Raw genomic sequence first — 16,757 nt, 5'->3', positions numbered from 1 at the left:
TGGGTCAGCTGAGACACCTCACAGGAGATGTAGAGGAGTTGGATACTACTGGGTCAGCTGAGACACCTCACAGGAGATGTAGAGGAGTTGGATACTACTGGGTCAGCTGAGACACCTCACAGGAGATGTAGAGGAGTTGGATACTACTGGGTCAGCATAGACACCTCACAGGAGATGTAGAGAAGTTGGATACTACTGGGTCAGCTGAGACACCTCACAGGAGATGTAGAGGAGTTGGATACTACTGGGTCCGCTGAGACACCTCACAGGAGATGTAGAGGAGTTGGATACTACTGGGTCAGCTGAGACACCTCACAGGAGATGTAGAGGAGTTGGATACTACTGGGTCAGCTGAGACACCTCACAGGAGATGTAGAGGAGTTGGATACTACTGGGTCAGCTGAGACACCTCACAGGAGATGTAGAGGAGTTGGATACTACTGGGTCAGCTGAGACACCTCACAGGAGATGTAGAGGAGTTGGATACTACTGGGTCAGCTGAGACACCTCACAGGAGATGTAGAGGAGTTGGATACTACTGGGTCAGCTGAGACACCTCACAGGAGATGTAGAGGAGTTGGATACTACTGGGTCAGCTGAGACACCTCACAGGAGATGTAGAGGAGTTGGATACTACTGGGTCAGCTGAGACACCTCACAGGAGATGTAGAGGAGTTGGATACTAATGGGTCAGCTGAGACACCTCACAGGAGATGTAGAGGAGTTGGATACTACTGGGTCAGCTGAGACACCTCACAGGAGATGTAGAGGAGTTGGATACTACTGGGTCAGCTGAGACACCTCACAGGAGATGTAGAGGAGTTGGATACTACTGGGTCAGCTGAGACACCTCACAGGAGATGTAGAGGAGTTGGATACTACTGGGTCAGCTGAGACACCTCACAGGAGATGTAGAGGAGTTGGATACTACTGGGTCAGCTGAGACACCTCACAGGAGATGTAGGGGAGTTGGATACTACTGGGTCAGCTGAGACACCCCACAGGAGATGTAGGGGAGTTGGATACTACTGGGTCAGCTGAGACACCTCACAGGAGATGTAGAGGAGTTGGATACTACTGGGTCAGCTGAGACACCTCACAGGAGATGTAGAGGAGTTGGATACTACTGGGTCAGCATAGACACCTCACAGGAGATGTAGAGGAGTTGGATACTACTGGGTCAGCTGAGACACCTCACAGGAGATGTAGGGGAGTTGGATACTACTGGGTCAGCTGAGACACCTCACAGGAGATGTAGAGGAGTTGGATACTACTGGGTCAGCTGAGACACCTCACAGGAGATGTAGAGGAGTTGGATACTACTGGGTCAGCTGAGACACCTCACAGGAGATGTAGAGGAGTTGGATACTACTGGGTCAGCTGAGACACCTCACAGGAGATGTAGGGGAGTTGGATACTACTGGGTCAGCTGAGACACCTCACAGGAGATGTAGAGGAGTTGGATACTACTGGGTCAGCATAGACACCTCACAGGAGATGTAGAGGAGTTGGATACTACTGGGTCAGCTGAGACACCTCACAGGAGATGTAGAGGAGTTGGATACTACTGGGTCAGCTGAGACACCTCACAGGAGATGTAGAGGAGTTGGATACTACTGGGTCAGCTGAGACACCTCACAGGAGATGTAGAGGAGTTGGATACTACTGGGTCAGCTGAGACACCTCACAGGAGATGTAGAGGAGTTGGATACTACTGGGTCAGCTGAGACACCTCACAGGAGATGTAGAGGAGTTGGATACTACTGGGTCAGCTGAGACACCTCACAGGAGATGTAGAGGAGTTGGATACTACTGGGTCAGCTGAGACACCTCACAGGAGATGTAGAGGAGTTGGATACTACTGGGTCAGCTGAGACACCTCACAGGAGATGTAGAGGAGTTGGATACTAATGGGTCAGCTGAGACACCTCACAGGAGATGTAGAGGAGTTGGATACTACTGGGTCAGCTGAGACACCTCACAGGAGATGTAGAGGAGTTGGATACTACTGGGTCAGCATAGACACCTCACAGGAGATGTAGAGGAGTTGGATACTACTGGGTCAGCTGAGACACCTCACAGGAGATGTAGGGGAGTTGGATACTACTGGGTCAGCTGAGACACCCCACAGGAGATGTAGGGGAGTTGGATACTACTGGGTCAGCTGAGACACCCCACAGGAGATGTAGGGGAGTTGGATACTACTGGGTCAGCTGAGACACCTCACAGGAGATGTAGAGGAGTTGGATACTACTGGGTCAGCTGAGACACCTCACAGGAGATGTAGAGGAGTTGGATACTACTGGGTCAGCTGAGACACCTCACAGGAGATGTAGGGGAGTTGGATACTACTGGGTCAGCTGAGACACCTCACAGGAGATGTAGAGGAGTTGGATACTACTGGGTCAGCTGAGACACCTCACAGGAGATGTAGAGGAGTTGGATACTACTGGGTCAGCTGAGACACCTCACAGGAGATGTAGAGGAGTTGGATACTACTGGGTCAGCTGAGACACCTCACAGGAGATGTAGGGGAGTTGGATACTACTGGGTCAGCTGAGACACCTCACAGGAGATGTAGAGGAATTGGATACTACTGGGTCAGCATAGACACCTCACAGGAGATGTAGAGGAGTTGGATACTACTGGGTCAGCTGAGACACCTCACAGGAGATGTAGAGGAGTTGGATACTACTGGGTCAGCTGAGACACCTCACAGGAGATGTAGAGGAGTTGGATACTACTGGGTCAGCTGAGACACCTCACAGGAGATGTAGAGGAGTTGGATACTACTGGGTCAGCTAAAACACCTCACAGGAGATGTAGAGGAGTTGGATACTACTGGGTCAGCTAAAACACCTCACAGGAGATGTAGAGGAGTTGGATACTACAGAAAAGACACATTTACAATTTAGTCATTTAGCAGATGGTCTTATCCAGAACAGTTAGTGCATTAATCTTAAGATAGCTAGGTGGGACACCACATATCACAGTCATAGTAAGTACATTTTGTCGCAATAAAGTAGCGATCAGCAAAGTCAGAGCTTATGTGTGTGTGTGTGTGTGGGGGGGGGGGGGGGGGGGGGTTAAAGTGTGAGTGTTAATTCTCAAAAAGCATTGTTTAGTTTTTTCTTCAAAAACATGCCCCCGGTGCATGAGGTTGGCATGGTAATGGTGGAGGTAAACAGGCATTCTTTTGCAATCTGGGCCTTGTACATTTGGCACCAAACAGAAGAAAATGGACTGGAACATGGAGAGATGACCTTTTCTGTTGCAAATGTGAGTGGACCTCCAACACAACAGTAGTGATTGCATCATCATACATGTCATAACGGGTTAGCAATCCACTAGAAACATGGATAAAAAACTGCTGTTTCTCAACAATCTCACACATCACAGTTGTTCACTGGGCCAAAAATCTTCTCCAGCAGGTGTCATTGTTTTGTCTCTTTCGCTCATCAAGCGAGGAGTTTTTGTATGGAAGTCAATGAGAGAGTGTTGGAATTGGTCAACAATATATATTCAGCAAAAACTCATCAAAAAAAGAAATGTCTTCTCACTGTCAACTGTGTTTATTTTCAGCAAACTTAACATGTGTAAATATTTGTATGAACACAACAAGATTAACAACTGAGACATAAACTGAACAAGTTCCACAGACATGTGACTAACAGAAATGGAATAATGTGTCCCTGAACAAAGGGGGGGTCAAAATCAAAAGTAACAGTCAGTATCTGGTGTGGCCATCAGCTACATTAAGTTCTGCAGTGCATCTCCTCCTCATGGACTGCACCAGATTTGCCAGTTCTTGCCGTGAGATGTTACCCCACTCTTCCACCAAGGCACCTGCAAGTTACCAGACATTTCTGTGAGGAATGGCCCTAGCCCTCACCCTCCGATCCAACAGGTCCCAGACGTGCTCAATGGGATTGAGATCCGGGCTCTTTCGCTGGCCATGGCAGAACACTGACATTCCTGTCTTGCAGGAAATCACATACAGAACGAGCAGTATGGCTGGTGGCATTGTCATGCTGGAAGGTCATGTCAGGTTGAGCCTGCAGGGCGGGTACCACGTGCCCATAGGCAACGTTGTTGCCGGTGATGTCTGGTGAGGACCTGCCTTACAACAGGCCTACAAGCCCTCAGTCCAGCCTCTCTCAGCCGATTGCAGACAGTCTGAGCACTGATGGAGGGATTGTGCGTTCCTAGTGTAACTCGGGCAGTTATTGTTGCCATCCTGTACCTGCCCCGCAGGTGTGATGTTCGGATGTACTGATCCTGTGCAGGTGTTGTTAAACGTGGTCTGCCACTGCGAGAATGATCAGCTGTCCGTCCTGTCTCCCTGTAGCGCTGTCTTAGGCATCTCACAGTACCGATATTGCAATTTATTGCCCTGGCCACAACTGCATTCCTCATGCCTCCTTGCAGCATGCCTAAGGCACGTTCACGCAGATGAGCAGGGATCCTGGGCATCTTTCTTTTGGTGTTTTTCAGAGTCAGTAGAAAGGCCTCTTTAGTGTCCTAACTTTTTATAACTGTGACCTTAATTGCCTACCATCTGTAAGCTGTTCGTGTCTTAATGACCGTTCCACAGGTGCATGTTCATTAATTGTTTATGGTTCATTGAACAAGCATGGGAAACAGTGTTTAAACCCTTTACCATGAAGATCTGTGAAGTTATTTGGATTTTTACGAATTATCTTTGAAAGACAGGGTCCTGAAAAAGGGACGTTTCTTTTTTGCTGAGTTTATATATTTTATTCCGATTTTTGAGGAGGTGCTGCAACACCCTCAGCGTGCCTACTTCCTGAGGCTATGCCTAGTTCCGACTAGCACGGGGCAATAACAAATTATTGATCACGTACACATACAGTGCCTTGCGAAAGTATTCGGCCCCCTTGAACTTTGCAACCTTTTGCCACATTTCAGGCTTCAAACATAAAGATATAAAACTGTATTTTTTTGTGAAGAATCAACAACAAGTGGGACACAATCATGAAGTGGAACGACATTTATTGGATATTTCAAACTTTTTTAACAAATCAAAAACTGAAAAATTGGGCGTAAAAAATTATTCAGCCCCCTTAAGTTAATACTTTGTAGCACCACCTTTTGCTGCGATTACAGCTGTAAGTCGCTTGGGGTATGTCTCTATCAGTTTTGCACATCGAGAGACTGAAATGTTTTCCCATTCCTCCTTGCAAAACAGCTCGAGCTCAGTGAGGTTGGATGGAGAGCATTTGTGAACAGCAGTTTTCAGTTCTTTCCACAGATTCGATTCGATTCAGGTCTGGACTTTGACTTGGCCATTCTAACACCTGGATATGTTTATTTTTGAACCATTCCATTGTAGATTTTGCTTTATGTTTTGGATCATTGTCTTGTTGGAAGACAAATCTCCGTCCCAGTCTCAGGTCTTTTGCAGACTCCATCAGGTTTTCTTCCAGAATGGTCCTGTATTTGGCTCCATCCATCTTCCCATCAATTTTAACCATCTTCCCTGTCCCTGCTGAAGAAAAGCAGGCCCAAACCATGATGCTGCCACCACCATGTTTGACAGTGGGGATGGTGTGTTCAGGGTGCTGAGCTGTGTTGCTTTTACGCCAAACATAACATTTTGCATTGTTGCCAAAAAGTTCCATTTTGGTTTCATCTGACCAGAGCACCTTCTTCCACATGTTTGGTGTGTCTCCCAGGTGGCTTGTGGCAAACTTTAAACAACACTTTTTATGGATATCTTTAAGAAATGGCTTTCTTCTTGCCACTCTTCCATAAAGGCCAGATTTGTGCAATATACAACTGATTGTTGTCCTATGGACAGAGTCTCCCACCTCAGCTGTAGATCTCTGCAGTTCATCCAGAGTGATCATGGGCCTCTTGGCTGCATCTCTGATCAGTCTTCTCCTTGTATGAGCTGAAAGTTTAGAGGGACGGCCAGGTCTTGGTAGATTTGCAGTGGTCTGATACTCCTTCCATTTCAATATTATCGCTTGCACAGTGCTCCTTGGGATGTTTAAAGCTTGGGAAATCTTTTTGTATCCAAATCCGGCTTTAAACTTCTTCACAACAGTATCTCGGACCTGCCTGGTGTGTTCCTTGTTCTTCATGATGCTCTCTGCGCTTTTAACGGACCTCTGAGACTATCACAGTGCAGGTGCATTTATACGGAGACTTGATTACACACAGGTGGATTGTATTTATCATCATTAGTCATTTAGGTCAACATTGGATCATTCAGAGATCCTCACTGAACTTCTGGAGAGAGTTTGCTGCACTGAAAGTAAAGGGGCTGAATAATTTTGCACGCCCAATTTTTCAGTTTTTGATTTGTTAAAAAAGTTTGAAATATCCAATAAATGTCGTTCCACTTTCATGATTGTGTCCCACTTGTTGTTGATTCTTCACAAAAAAATACAGTTTTATATCTTTATGTTTGAATCCTGAAATCTGGCAAAAGGTCGCAAAGTTCAAGGGGGCCGAATACTTTCGCAAGGCACTGTATTTATCTGATTTTATTGCGGGTGTAGCGAATAGCTTGTGCATCCCGAAAGGTTAAAGAACACACATCCACCAGGTCCACTACATACAAAAGTATGTGGACACCTGCTCAACGAATATCTCATTGGAGTTGGTCCCCCCCCCCTTTGCTGTTATAATAGCCTCCATTCTTCTGTGAAGGCTTTCCTCTAGAAATTGTAACATTGCTGTGGGGTGTTGCTTCCATTCATCCATAAAAGCATTAGAGAGGTCGGGCACTGATGTTGGGCGATTAGGCCTGGCTCGCTGTCGGCGTTCCAATTCACCACAAAGGTGTTTGATTCGGGTTGATGTCAGGGCTCTGTGCAGGCTAGTCAAGTTCTTCCTCGCCAATCTCGACAAACCATATCTGTATGGTCCTCGCTTTGTGCATGGGAGCATTGTCATGCTGAAACAGGAAAGGGGCCTTCCCCAAACTGTTACCACAAAGTTGGAAGCACAGAATTGTCTAAAATGTCATTGTATGCTGTAGCGTTAAGATTTCCCTTCACTGGAACTAAGGGGCCTTGCCCGAACTATGAAAAACAGCCCCAAACCATTATTCCTCCTCCACAAAACTTTACAGTTGGCACTATGCATTAGGGTAGGTTGCAGTCTCCTAGCAGCCACCAAACCCAGATTCATACATCAGATTGCCAGATGGTGAAGCATGATTCATCACTCCAAAGAACGCATTTCCACTTTTCCAGGGTCCAATGGCGACAAGTTTTACACCACTACAGCGGACACTTGGCATTGTGCATGGTGATCTTAGGCTTGTGTGCGGCTGCTCGGCCGTGCTGATGGACTTTATCTTTAACCCCCCCCCCCCCCCCCCCCCCCCCATTTCGGTCTTGTCTCATCGCTGCAACTCCCCAACAGGCTTGGGAGGCAAAGGTTGAGTCATGCGTTCTCCGAAACATGACCCACCAAACCGCACTTTTGAGAAGGGCAACCAGTTTGTGGCCCAGCACCTGTAGAAGCTCCTGGAGGGCACGGTGTATGAGCTGCCCTTCATCCTGCCTTACTGGGGAGACGTAGACCCTGCTGTGTACCAAGTGAGAGTGGAAGGGCAGAGAGATGAACCATCCCGTCCACCGATGGGAAGGGATCGGTTCTATAAGGGTAGTAGGGGCTGGTAATGGGGTAGGCCAGGGGGTACAGGACTGAAAGGAGTGAAATCGGTCTTCATGCCATTACAAAATGGAAATGTATAACACATTAAAAAAACATGTTTAGATTTCCTGAGACCTGTGTTGAAATGCACAATAAATATATTTTAAAAATAATGTTATTCTTGTTTCACTGTAAGCATGAGGGCACATTTCAAGTTGGTGTACACATTTATTAGCATAGAGGCATTTATTTATTCATCCAGATAATTTAATACACCCTGAAAATGAAACATAGGAGACAGGAAGAATACGTGATTCAAGAAGTTTTCCCCTCACATCTTCTACAGAGCTAATACTATGGACTTAGGTACATGCTAAAGATGTATCCAGACCATACTAGTCCAAAGTTATAGCAAAGCTGCAGAATGCCCTTGACCCACAAGCAAGACACATATTCCCCCTTTCATCAGAATGAACATATAGAAGTACTTATTGCCTAATATACAGGAAACGGTGAACAGACTATATAAAACAATATTTTAGCGTAACCTTCCACAAGCCGATATGTATTCATTTATCATTGGCACACGAATACTCCAACACCAAGTGGTGCTTAGGACAACACTTCCCATGCCAGCTAACAGGCAACATTAGTAAACATGAGTTCCAGCTGGGTGATAAACATATTCCCTTTGCTTACAGGACATACAGTGCCATCAGAAAGTATTCACACCCCTGGACTTTTTCCAGGTTTTGTTATGTTACAGCCTGAATTTAAAATGGATTCAATTGAATGTCATCACTGGCCTACACACAAGTTAAAAAATATATATTTTACAAATTAATGAAATGAAAAGCTGAAATGTCTTGAGTCAATACGTACTCAACCTGTTATGGCAAGCCTAAATAAGTTCAGGAGTAAAAATGTGCATAAGTCACATAAGTGGCATGTGCAACATGATTTTTCAATGACTACGTCATCGCTGACGGATTCAACCACAAAGATCAGGGAGGTTTTCCAAAAAAAGGGCACCTATTGGTAGATGGGTAAAAATAAAAAAGCAGATATTGAATATACTTTTGAGCATGGTGAAGTTATTAATTACACTTTGGATGGAGTATCAATACATCCAGTCACTACAAAGATACAGGTATCCTTCCTAACTTAGTTGCTGGAGAGGAAGGAAACAACTCAGGGATTTCACCATGAGGCCAATGGTGACTTTATAACAGTTAAGAGTTTAATGGCTGTGATAAGAGAAAACTGAAGATGACAACAACATTGTAGTTACTCCACAATACTAACCTAATACACAGAGTGCAAAGAAGCCTGTACAGAATAAAAAATATTCCAAAACATGCATCCTGTTTGCAACAAGGCACTAAAATAATAATGCAAATAAATGTGATAAAGCAATTAACACTTCGTATTCAGGACAAGAAGTTGTTTGGAGTACCACGCTCCATATTTTCAAGCATAGTGATGGCTGCATCATGTTATGGGTATGCTTGTAATCGTTAAGGACACGATTTTAAAAAATGGAATGGAGTGACGCACAGGCAAAATCCTAGAGAAAAACCTGGTTTAGTCTGCTTTCCCACAGACACTGGGAAATGAATTTACCTTTCAGCAAGACAATAACCTAAAACACAAGGTCAAGTCTACACTGGAGTTGCTTACCAAGAATGCTCCCGAGTGACCGAAAATCTATGGCAAGACCTAAAAATGGTTGTCTAGGAATGAACAACCACCAATTTGACAGAGCTTGAAGAATTTAAAAAAAGAATAATACATTTTTAAAAAATGGGTAAATGTTGCAGAATCCAGGTGTGGAAAGCTGTTAAAGACTCACAGCTTTAATCGCTACCAACGTTGATTCTAACATGTATTGACACAGGGGGTTGAATACTTATTCAATATATTAGTATTTGATTTTTCATTCATTTTCTTCTTTGGACAATGGCAATTAAACCTTTTGAATCCCACTTTGTAACAACAAAATGTGGAAAAGGTGAATGGGGTGTGAATACTTTCTGAAGCCACTGTATAACTAGAGAAATGAGGCGAGATATAAAACAAAAATAATTAACTTACGAAATAAGGCACTAGTATTTTTTTTCAGATTAAAAAATCAGAAGTTGGTCTACAAACATCTGACTGCATAGAATGTCTGCACTGCTCTAACAGTCCCTCATCATCCAATGTGTTGAGTAAATTGTCAAATAAATTACTTGCATGAATTGCAAACTTCAGGTTGAAGATGAAAAGGTTAATAGCCCATTGTACCAGAATAAGGCCATACACAAATATCAAAACGGTTCATCATTATTTCACTACAAATGAAACAGAACCAATACTTCAATGGAGACATACAGTAGAACAGATACATTGATGTTCGGTAGGCCAAGGTCCGATGAAGCGCGCCGATTTGACCAAGTATCCAGCCCAGCCTAACTACTAGCTTCGTTTACACAGGCAGCCCAATTCTGATCTTTTGCTCAATTATGGGCAAAATATCTGATCAAATCAACTGGCCCAGCTGTCAATCAACCCATTCTGACAGCTGTTAGTCAAGTCATTCAAAATAACAACTCCAAAGACTGTCTGGCCTGTATCGGTCTGACTGGCCTGTATCGGTCTGTCTGGCCTGTATCAGAGTGAGTGGTGCCAAATAAAGCACTTGGCTTTGACTCTTGAAACTAACAAGGCACAAATTATTTCTTCCCCACCACACACACACACATCATTCAGTATCTAGGCTATTCTAAACATCAGTCACTTGCATCAGAGCACTACTACTCACAAACACCTGTTTTGGTTGTATGGGAGTCTTCCAAATTGACCTTATAAAATCTAGGATGTAGCTAACCCCACAGTGCTTTATTTAAGAGCTCTACTAGAAACGGTGTTGTTCTATGAACCCCAACCAGTGCTGTGTAACCAGTATTCCAGTCCCTTCTAGGAGTGGATGTTTGTGTGTACTATAACAGTGTGTTTGTACTATAGTTTAGTCATGTATGCATGCTTCTTCTATATGTGTGGTGTCTGTATGCACGCATCTATCTACTCTAGACTATGTTCCCTCGTGTAAAATTGTGTGTGTACACACACACACACACGTGTGTTTGCATGTACATGCCCGTGGCTGTGTGTATGTGAGTATATATACAGTGGCGCAAAAAAGTATTTAGTCAGCCACCAATTGTGCAACTTCTCCTACTTAAAAAGATGAGGCCTGTAATTTTCATCATAGGTACACTTCAACTATGACAGCTCTTTGGTCTTGGCCATAGTGGAGTTTGGAGTGTGACTGTTTGAGGTTGTGGACAGGTGTCTTTTATACTGATAACAAGTTCAAACAGGTGCCATTAATATAGGTAACGAGTGGAGGACAGAGGAGCCTCTTAAAGAAGAAGTTACAGGTCTGTGAGAGCTAGAAATCTTGCTCGTTTGTAGGTGACCAAATACTTATTTTCCACCATAATTTGCTAATAAATTCATAAAAAATCCTACAATGTAATTTTCTGGATTTTTTGTCTCAATTTGTCTGTCATAGTTGAAGTGTACCTATGATGAAAATTACAGGCCTCTCATCTTTTTAAGTGGGGGAACTTGCACAATTGATGGCTGACTAAATACTTTTTTGCCCCACTGTACAAACATGTTCCCTCAGCACTAGAACTCTTTACTGTTCACCATACAGGTTTGCCTCGAGGCGGGGCTTGTCGTGGCTGCCCGACCGCGGCGTGCTCCGCTCTGCCGTCAGGTCCTCGTAAGACGACTTGGTGGCATTGGAGCCTCCGGGTGGAGGGAAGTCGTCTTCATCCGGGTCGAGGTGAGAATCGCAGCTGGGATCCTCCTGTATGGTGGCCATCCGTGGGCCCTCCCCCACCATGACCACCCCACTTCCCGGGCCAGAAGCCAAGCCTGGGGTACTGATGCTGCCTGAGGCAGGTGGGCCCGTTGGGGGTAGAGAAGGGAGGGAGTGGAGAAGAATCTGAGTGCCGGAGGAGGAGGTTGGAGGCGTAGGTGGCTTAATGAAGACGACAGAGGCCGTCTCGAGGCTGCTCAGCATCTCTGCTTTCTGAGGGGGGACAGGAGGACAGCAGGGTCAGGTTTGTGTTTGACTAATCCACTGCCTGACTGTATCCTTTTGAACTCAATTCAGTTGATCTTTAATGGTCTGGTCACACCTATTACAACTGAATAGCCAAAAACAAACAACTCAGACACTCTGGCTCCAAACAAGGTCTACACTCTGCCTTTTATAAAGACAACACGACTCTTCTCCTCACATACATCGCGCATCCTTGTGACACGCCGGCAGCGTGCACCCTGGCCCCATCCCCCCAAACCCACTCCCCTAAAAGGTGGAGCTGTACCAAATACAGGTACCTTCACCATCCGCTGCAGTTCCGCGAGGGGCCAAGGCTCTGGGGGGGGCAGAACAGCTCATTGTAACGGAATTATCTCAGTTTACTATTATTTATCCTTTAATTCACCAGGGAAGTCATATTGAGATTTATTTTTCAAGTGAGCCCTGTGAGCCCATCAGACGTACTACCTTCTGGAACTCATTCATGCCGCTTCTGGGCCAACTACAGCCCCGTTTCAAATTCATTCCTAAACACTTGCCCCTAGGCACTTCGTGTAAATGTGAAAAGATTCAATGGGTATGGTTCTCACGCCAACTTGCTCTCTTACAGACTTGGTGGAATCTTCACCCCATAACTATGAAGTCCTTTCAGATCTAGGGGATCCGGGCTAGAGTCAGGCTCAACAGGGGGATCTGGGATAGGGTCAGGGTTAGGCTAGGGCTGTTGCAGTGGCCAAGCAGGCAGTAAAATTTACAAGTGTAAAGGGATGAAGAATATGAATGAGTGATGGTACAGAACGGCATAGGCAGGATGCAGGATGGTATACATAGTTAAAGTGGCATAGTTAAAGTATTACAAAGATGCCTTTGGCTAGGCTAGTCAGTTAAGAATAAATTCTTATTTTCAATGACGGCCTAGGAACAGTACGATTTGTACGACAGATTTGTACCTTGTCAGCTCAGGGGTTTGAACTTGCAACCTTCTGGTTACTAGTCCAACACTCTAACCACTAGGCTACCCTGCCTCCCCAGATGATATAGAGTACAGTATATACATATATGAGATGAGTAATGTAGGGTATGTAAACATTATATTAAGTAGCATTGTTTAAAGTGGCTAGTGATATATTTGTTTTCCTCAGTAAAAGGCACATGACAGCCTGCTTGGAGTTTGCCTAAAGGCACGTAAAGACTCTCAGACCATGAGAAACAAGATTATCTGGTCTGATGAAACCAAGACTAGGAAACTAGTCAGGATCGAGGCAAAGATGAACGGAGAAAAGTAGAGAGAGATCCTTAATGAAGTCCTGAGCACTCTGGAGCAGGTTCTTAGACTGGGACGAAGGTTCACCTTCCAACAGGTCAACAAGCCTAAGCACACAACCAAGACAACGCAGGAGTGGCTTCGGGACAAGTCTCTGAATGTCCTTGAGTGGCCCAGCCAGAGCCCGGACTGGAACCGGATAGAACATCTCTGGAGATCTGAAAATAGCTGTGCAGCAACACTCCCCATCCAACCTGACAGAGCTTGAGAGGATCTGCAGAGAAGAATGGGAGAAACTTCCCAAATACAGGTGTGCCAAGCTTGTAGTGTTAGTTCGCCACTATGGCCTATTTATTGCCTTACCCCCCTAATCTTACTTAATTTGCGCACACTGTATATAGACTTTTCTACTGTGGTATTGACTGTACGTTTGTTTATCCCATGTGTATCTCTGTGTTGTTGTTTGTGTCGCACTTCTTTGCTTTATCTTGGCCAGGTCACAGTTGTAAATGAGAACTTGTTCTCAACTGGCCGACCTGGTTAAATAAAGGTGAAATAAATCAAATAAATAAAAATACCCAAGAAGACTCGAGGCTGTAATCGCTGCCAAAGGTGCTTCAATAAAGTACTGAGTAAAGGGTCTGATTACTTATGTAAATTTTATATTTCCATTTTTTATTAAAAAAAATGTTTAAAATGTTTGTGCTTTGACATTAGTGTGTAAATCGATGAGGGAATAAAATGATTTAATCCATTTTAGAATAAGGCTGTAACGTAACAAATTGTGGAAAAAATCAAGACGTCTGAATCCTTTCCGAAGGCACTGTAGAAAAGAGGAGAATATATTCTTTCTAATGCTGTTAACTTCCTTTCTCAACTTCTAATATTGAGCAAATTACACACTCACTGGCGTTTGACATAGGCTTTGAAAAAGCACCCACGTGTACTAGGCAAGGCAAATGCCTTGGCTGATGGTAAGCTTTCTTGACTTACGACTCTATTTAATCTGTATCGCGCCAGTTCAGCTTTACAGCATGATTGAAAGGCAATGTTCCTTCGTTAGACTGCATTCACGGTAAACGCTGCATATGTCGGCTCAAATCGGAAATTACATTTACATTTCTGTCAAGCAATCTGTAGTCCTTAAAAACATCTTGCCAACACATGGCCGACCTTTGACTAACCAGCTAAATGGCTGCTATTAGAGAAAATGTGTTTTCAGTTACCTATCTACATAAAAAGGCTGTTAGTTTACAAATACTTTTCTAATTCTAATGTGGGGAGGTCAAAATAATAAATCTACCAAATCTATTAATTACTTCTCCTTGCCGTTCACCTGAAAAGACCTGCTAACAAAAGACCTTGCTAACATATGATGATGGTCCCTGGGTCTCCGGTTTGCCTGGACAGGGGTCCCTGGGCAAGAAAAGACAACATGCTCTGTAGTAGTCTGACTTCTCTAAAAGGGATAGCGGGTTATAGTGAGTGCGACTTCAAAGTTCAAACCTAGAACATGTGGACAGTGGTGAACATGGGAGGGCATAGGACTTATGTTGGGGAAGTTCATGGCATAGTCATGACGTGAGACTTACGCTGGAGAAGTTCATGTTTTAGTCATGACGTGAGACTTACGCTGGGGAAGTTCATGTTTTAGTCATGACGTGAGACTTACGCTGAGGAAGTTCATGTTTTAGTCATGACGTGAGACTTACGCTGAGGAAGTTCATGTTTTAGTCATGACGTGAGACTTACGCTGAGGAAGTTCATGTTTTAGTCATGACGTGAGACTTACGCTGAGGAAGTTCATGTTTTATCATGACGTGAGACTTACGCTGAGGAAGTTCATGTTTTAGTCATGACGTGACAGACTTACGCTGAGGAAGTTCATGTTTTATCATGACGTGAGACTTACGCTGAGGAAGTTCATGTTTTAGTCATGACGTGAGACTTACGCTGAGGAAGTTCATGTTTTATCATGACGTGAGACTTACGCTGAGGAAGTTCATGTTTTATCATGACGTGAGACTTACGCTGAGGAAGTTCATGTTTTAGTCATGACGTGACAGACTTACGCTGAGGAAGTTCATGTTTTATCATGACGTGAGACTTACGCTGAGGAAGTTTATATTTTAGTAATTTTGGTCATGACATGACAGACTTACGCTGGGCTTGGTGTTCTCATACTCCTTCTCCAGATTTTTATCCTACAGAAATTAAACAGAAAGCATGCCATTAGTGTATCAGCAACAGACATTAATGTGTCTTAAATCAACCATGTGGTGGGCTTCAAATATTATTATACAACATATGAAGACCCTTTTATCCAAAACGACTTAGTATCGTCTGTGCATACATTTCACTTATCGGTGGTCCTGGGAATCGAACCCACTATCCTGGCGTTGCAAGCGCCATGCTCCACCAATTGAGCAACAGAGGACAACATGTAAAGACAGACATGCTCAGTAAAGGTGTCTCACCACACAGTGCACCAGGATACTGAGAGGGATCCAGAAAATCAGAGAGAACACCACCACGGAGGCCACGATGTTGTCTGCCAGGAACTTCCCTACAAGAGGGAGACAGAGAGAAAAAGACAAACTCCAACCAGCCTTTCAAATAAACTCCAAGCTAGTCCAACTGGACCTCCAAGCTAGTCTAACGCCAACATTGCATCCCAACTCACCGAAAGTGTTGATGTCCAGCTTGTCGATGAAATCCCACAACCTCTCGATCACATCCTGGACTTGCTTCATGCATTTGCCCTGAAACAAACAGACAAATCAATATATCATAATTTTCAGCCAATTTAAATAGAACGTGGTAACACTCCCTGTAGGACCAATACCATCTATTCAAAACATTATCTTCGTGTAAAAATGTATTTTAAAATGTATTTATTGACGTGAAATGTGTTGAAACTCTGAATACAGGCAGAGTCCATTCAGTGTGAGTAGAGGTGAATGGTCAATGCTAATGGAAGAGGTCAGTCACTCACGCCCTCATCACAGAAGCCCACGGTGCAGGGTTTCCCCTTGCGCAGGTACAGGAAGTTCTGGTCCTTTTTGACGAAGGGAGTGCAGGTGCCATTTTTGTCCCGGCAGCAGACCTTACACGAATTGACCAGCTCTGGGAGAGTAAAGGGAGGTCAGTTTAGGTTCAAAGACAACCTGGTGCTATACTATTATCTGTATCTTTCTCCAAATGTCCTTTACAGTGCCTTAATATCCCTTGACTTATTCCACATTTTGTTGTGTTACCGCCTGAATTCAACATTTATTAAATGGATAATTTGTTCCTTACCCATCTACACACAATACCCCATAATGAAATGTTAGCACATGTATTGAAAATTAAATACAGAAATATCTCATTTACATAAGTATTCACAACACTACAAACTGAGCTCTGGTGCATACAATTTCCTTTGATCATCCTTGAAATGTCACTACAACTTGATAGGAGTCCACCTGTGGCCAATTAATTTGTTTGGACATGATTTAGAAAGAAACACCTGTCTATACAAGGTGTCAGAGCAGAAACTATACCATGAAGAAGTCCAAGGAACTGTTCTGTCACGTTCTGACCTTTATTTCCTTTGTTTTGTCTTTATTTAGTATGGTCAGGGTGTGAGTTGGGGTGGGCAGTCTGTTTGTGTTTCTATTTCTGTGTTTGGCCTGATATGGTTCTCAATCAGAGGAAGCTGTTGATCGTTGTCCCTGATTGAGAACCATATTTAGGTAGCCGGCTTTACGCATCTGGTCTCCA

General features: G+C 44.1%; 1 protein-coding gene across 2 annotated transcripts in view; it reads right to left on the bottom strand.

Annotated features, from left to right (window-relative positions):
* Nucleotides 1-7,840: 7,840 nt before the first annotated feature.
* The window catches only part of LOC110498110 (disintegrin and metalloproteinase domain-containing protein 17), a 31,149-nt gene continuing 22,232 nt past the window's right edge, over nucleotides 7,841-16,757 (bottom strand). Inside the window, exons 15-20 of one of the 2 annotated variants that reach the window (XM_021574703.2) lie at nucleotides 15,988-16,118; nucleotides 15,676-15,754; nucleotides 15,470-15,558; nucleotides 15,155-15,196; nucleotides 11,291-11,716; nucleotides 7,841-10,802 (exon numbers count right to left, since the gene is read on the bottom strand). In XM_021574703.2, the coding sequence (XP_021430378.1) occupies nucleotides 11,318-11,716; nucleotides 15,155-15,196; nucleotides 15,470-15,558; nucleotides 15,676-15,754; nucleotides 15,988-16,118 (740 nt within the window). In that variant the 3' untranslated portion in view covers nucleotides 7,841-10,802; nucleotides 11,291-11,317. Of the gene's footprint in view, nucleotides 10,803-11,290; nucleotides 11,717-13,649; nucleotides 13,816-15,154; nucleotides 15,197-15,469; nucleotides 15,559-15,675; nucleotides 15,755-15,987; nucleotides 16,119-16,757 lie in introns of those variants that run through there. The other variant, XM_036955074.1, reaches the window with a different exon arrangement.

The sequence above is a fragment of the Oncorhynchus mykiss genome, chromosome 19 (assembly GCF_013265735.2).
Source record: "Oncorhynchus mykiss isolate Arlee chromosome 19, USDA_OmykA_1.1, whole genome shotgun sequence".
Lineage (NCBI taxonomy): Eukaryota > Metazoa > Chordata > Actinopteri > Salmoniformes > Salmonidae > Oncorhynchus > Oncorhynchus mykiss.
Note: the sequence above shows the minus strand (reverse complement) of the source record. Positions and strands in the feature narration are given on the sequence as shown.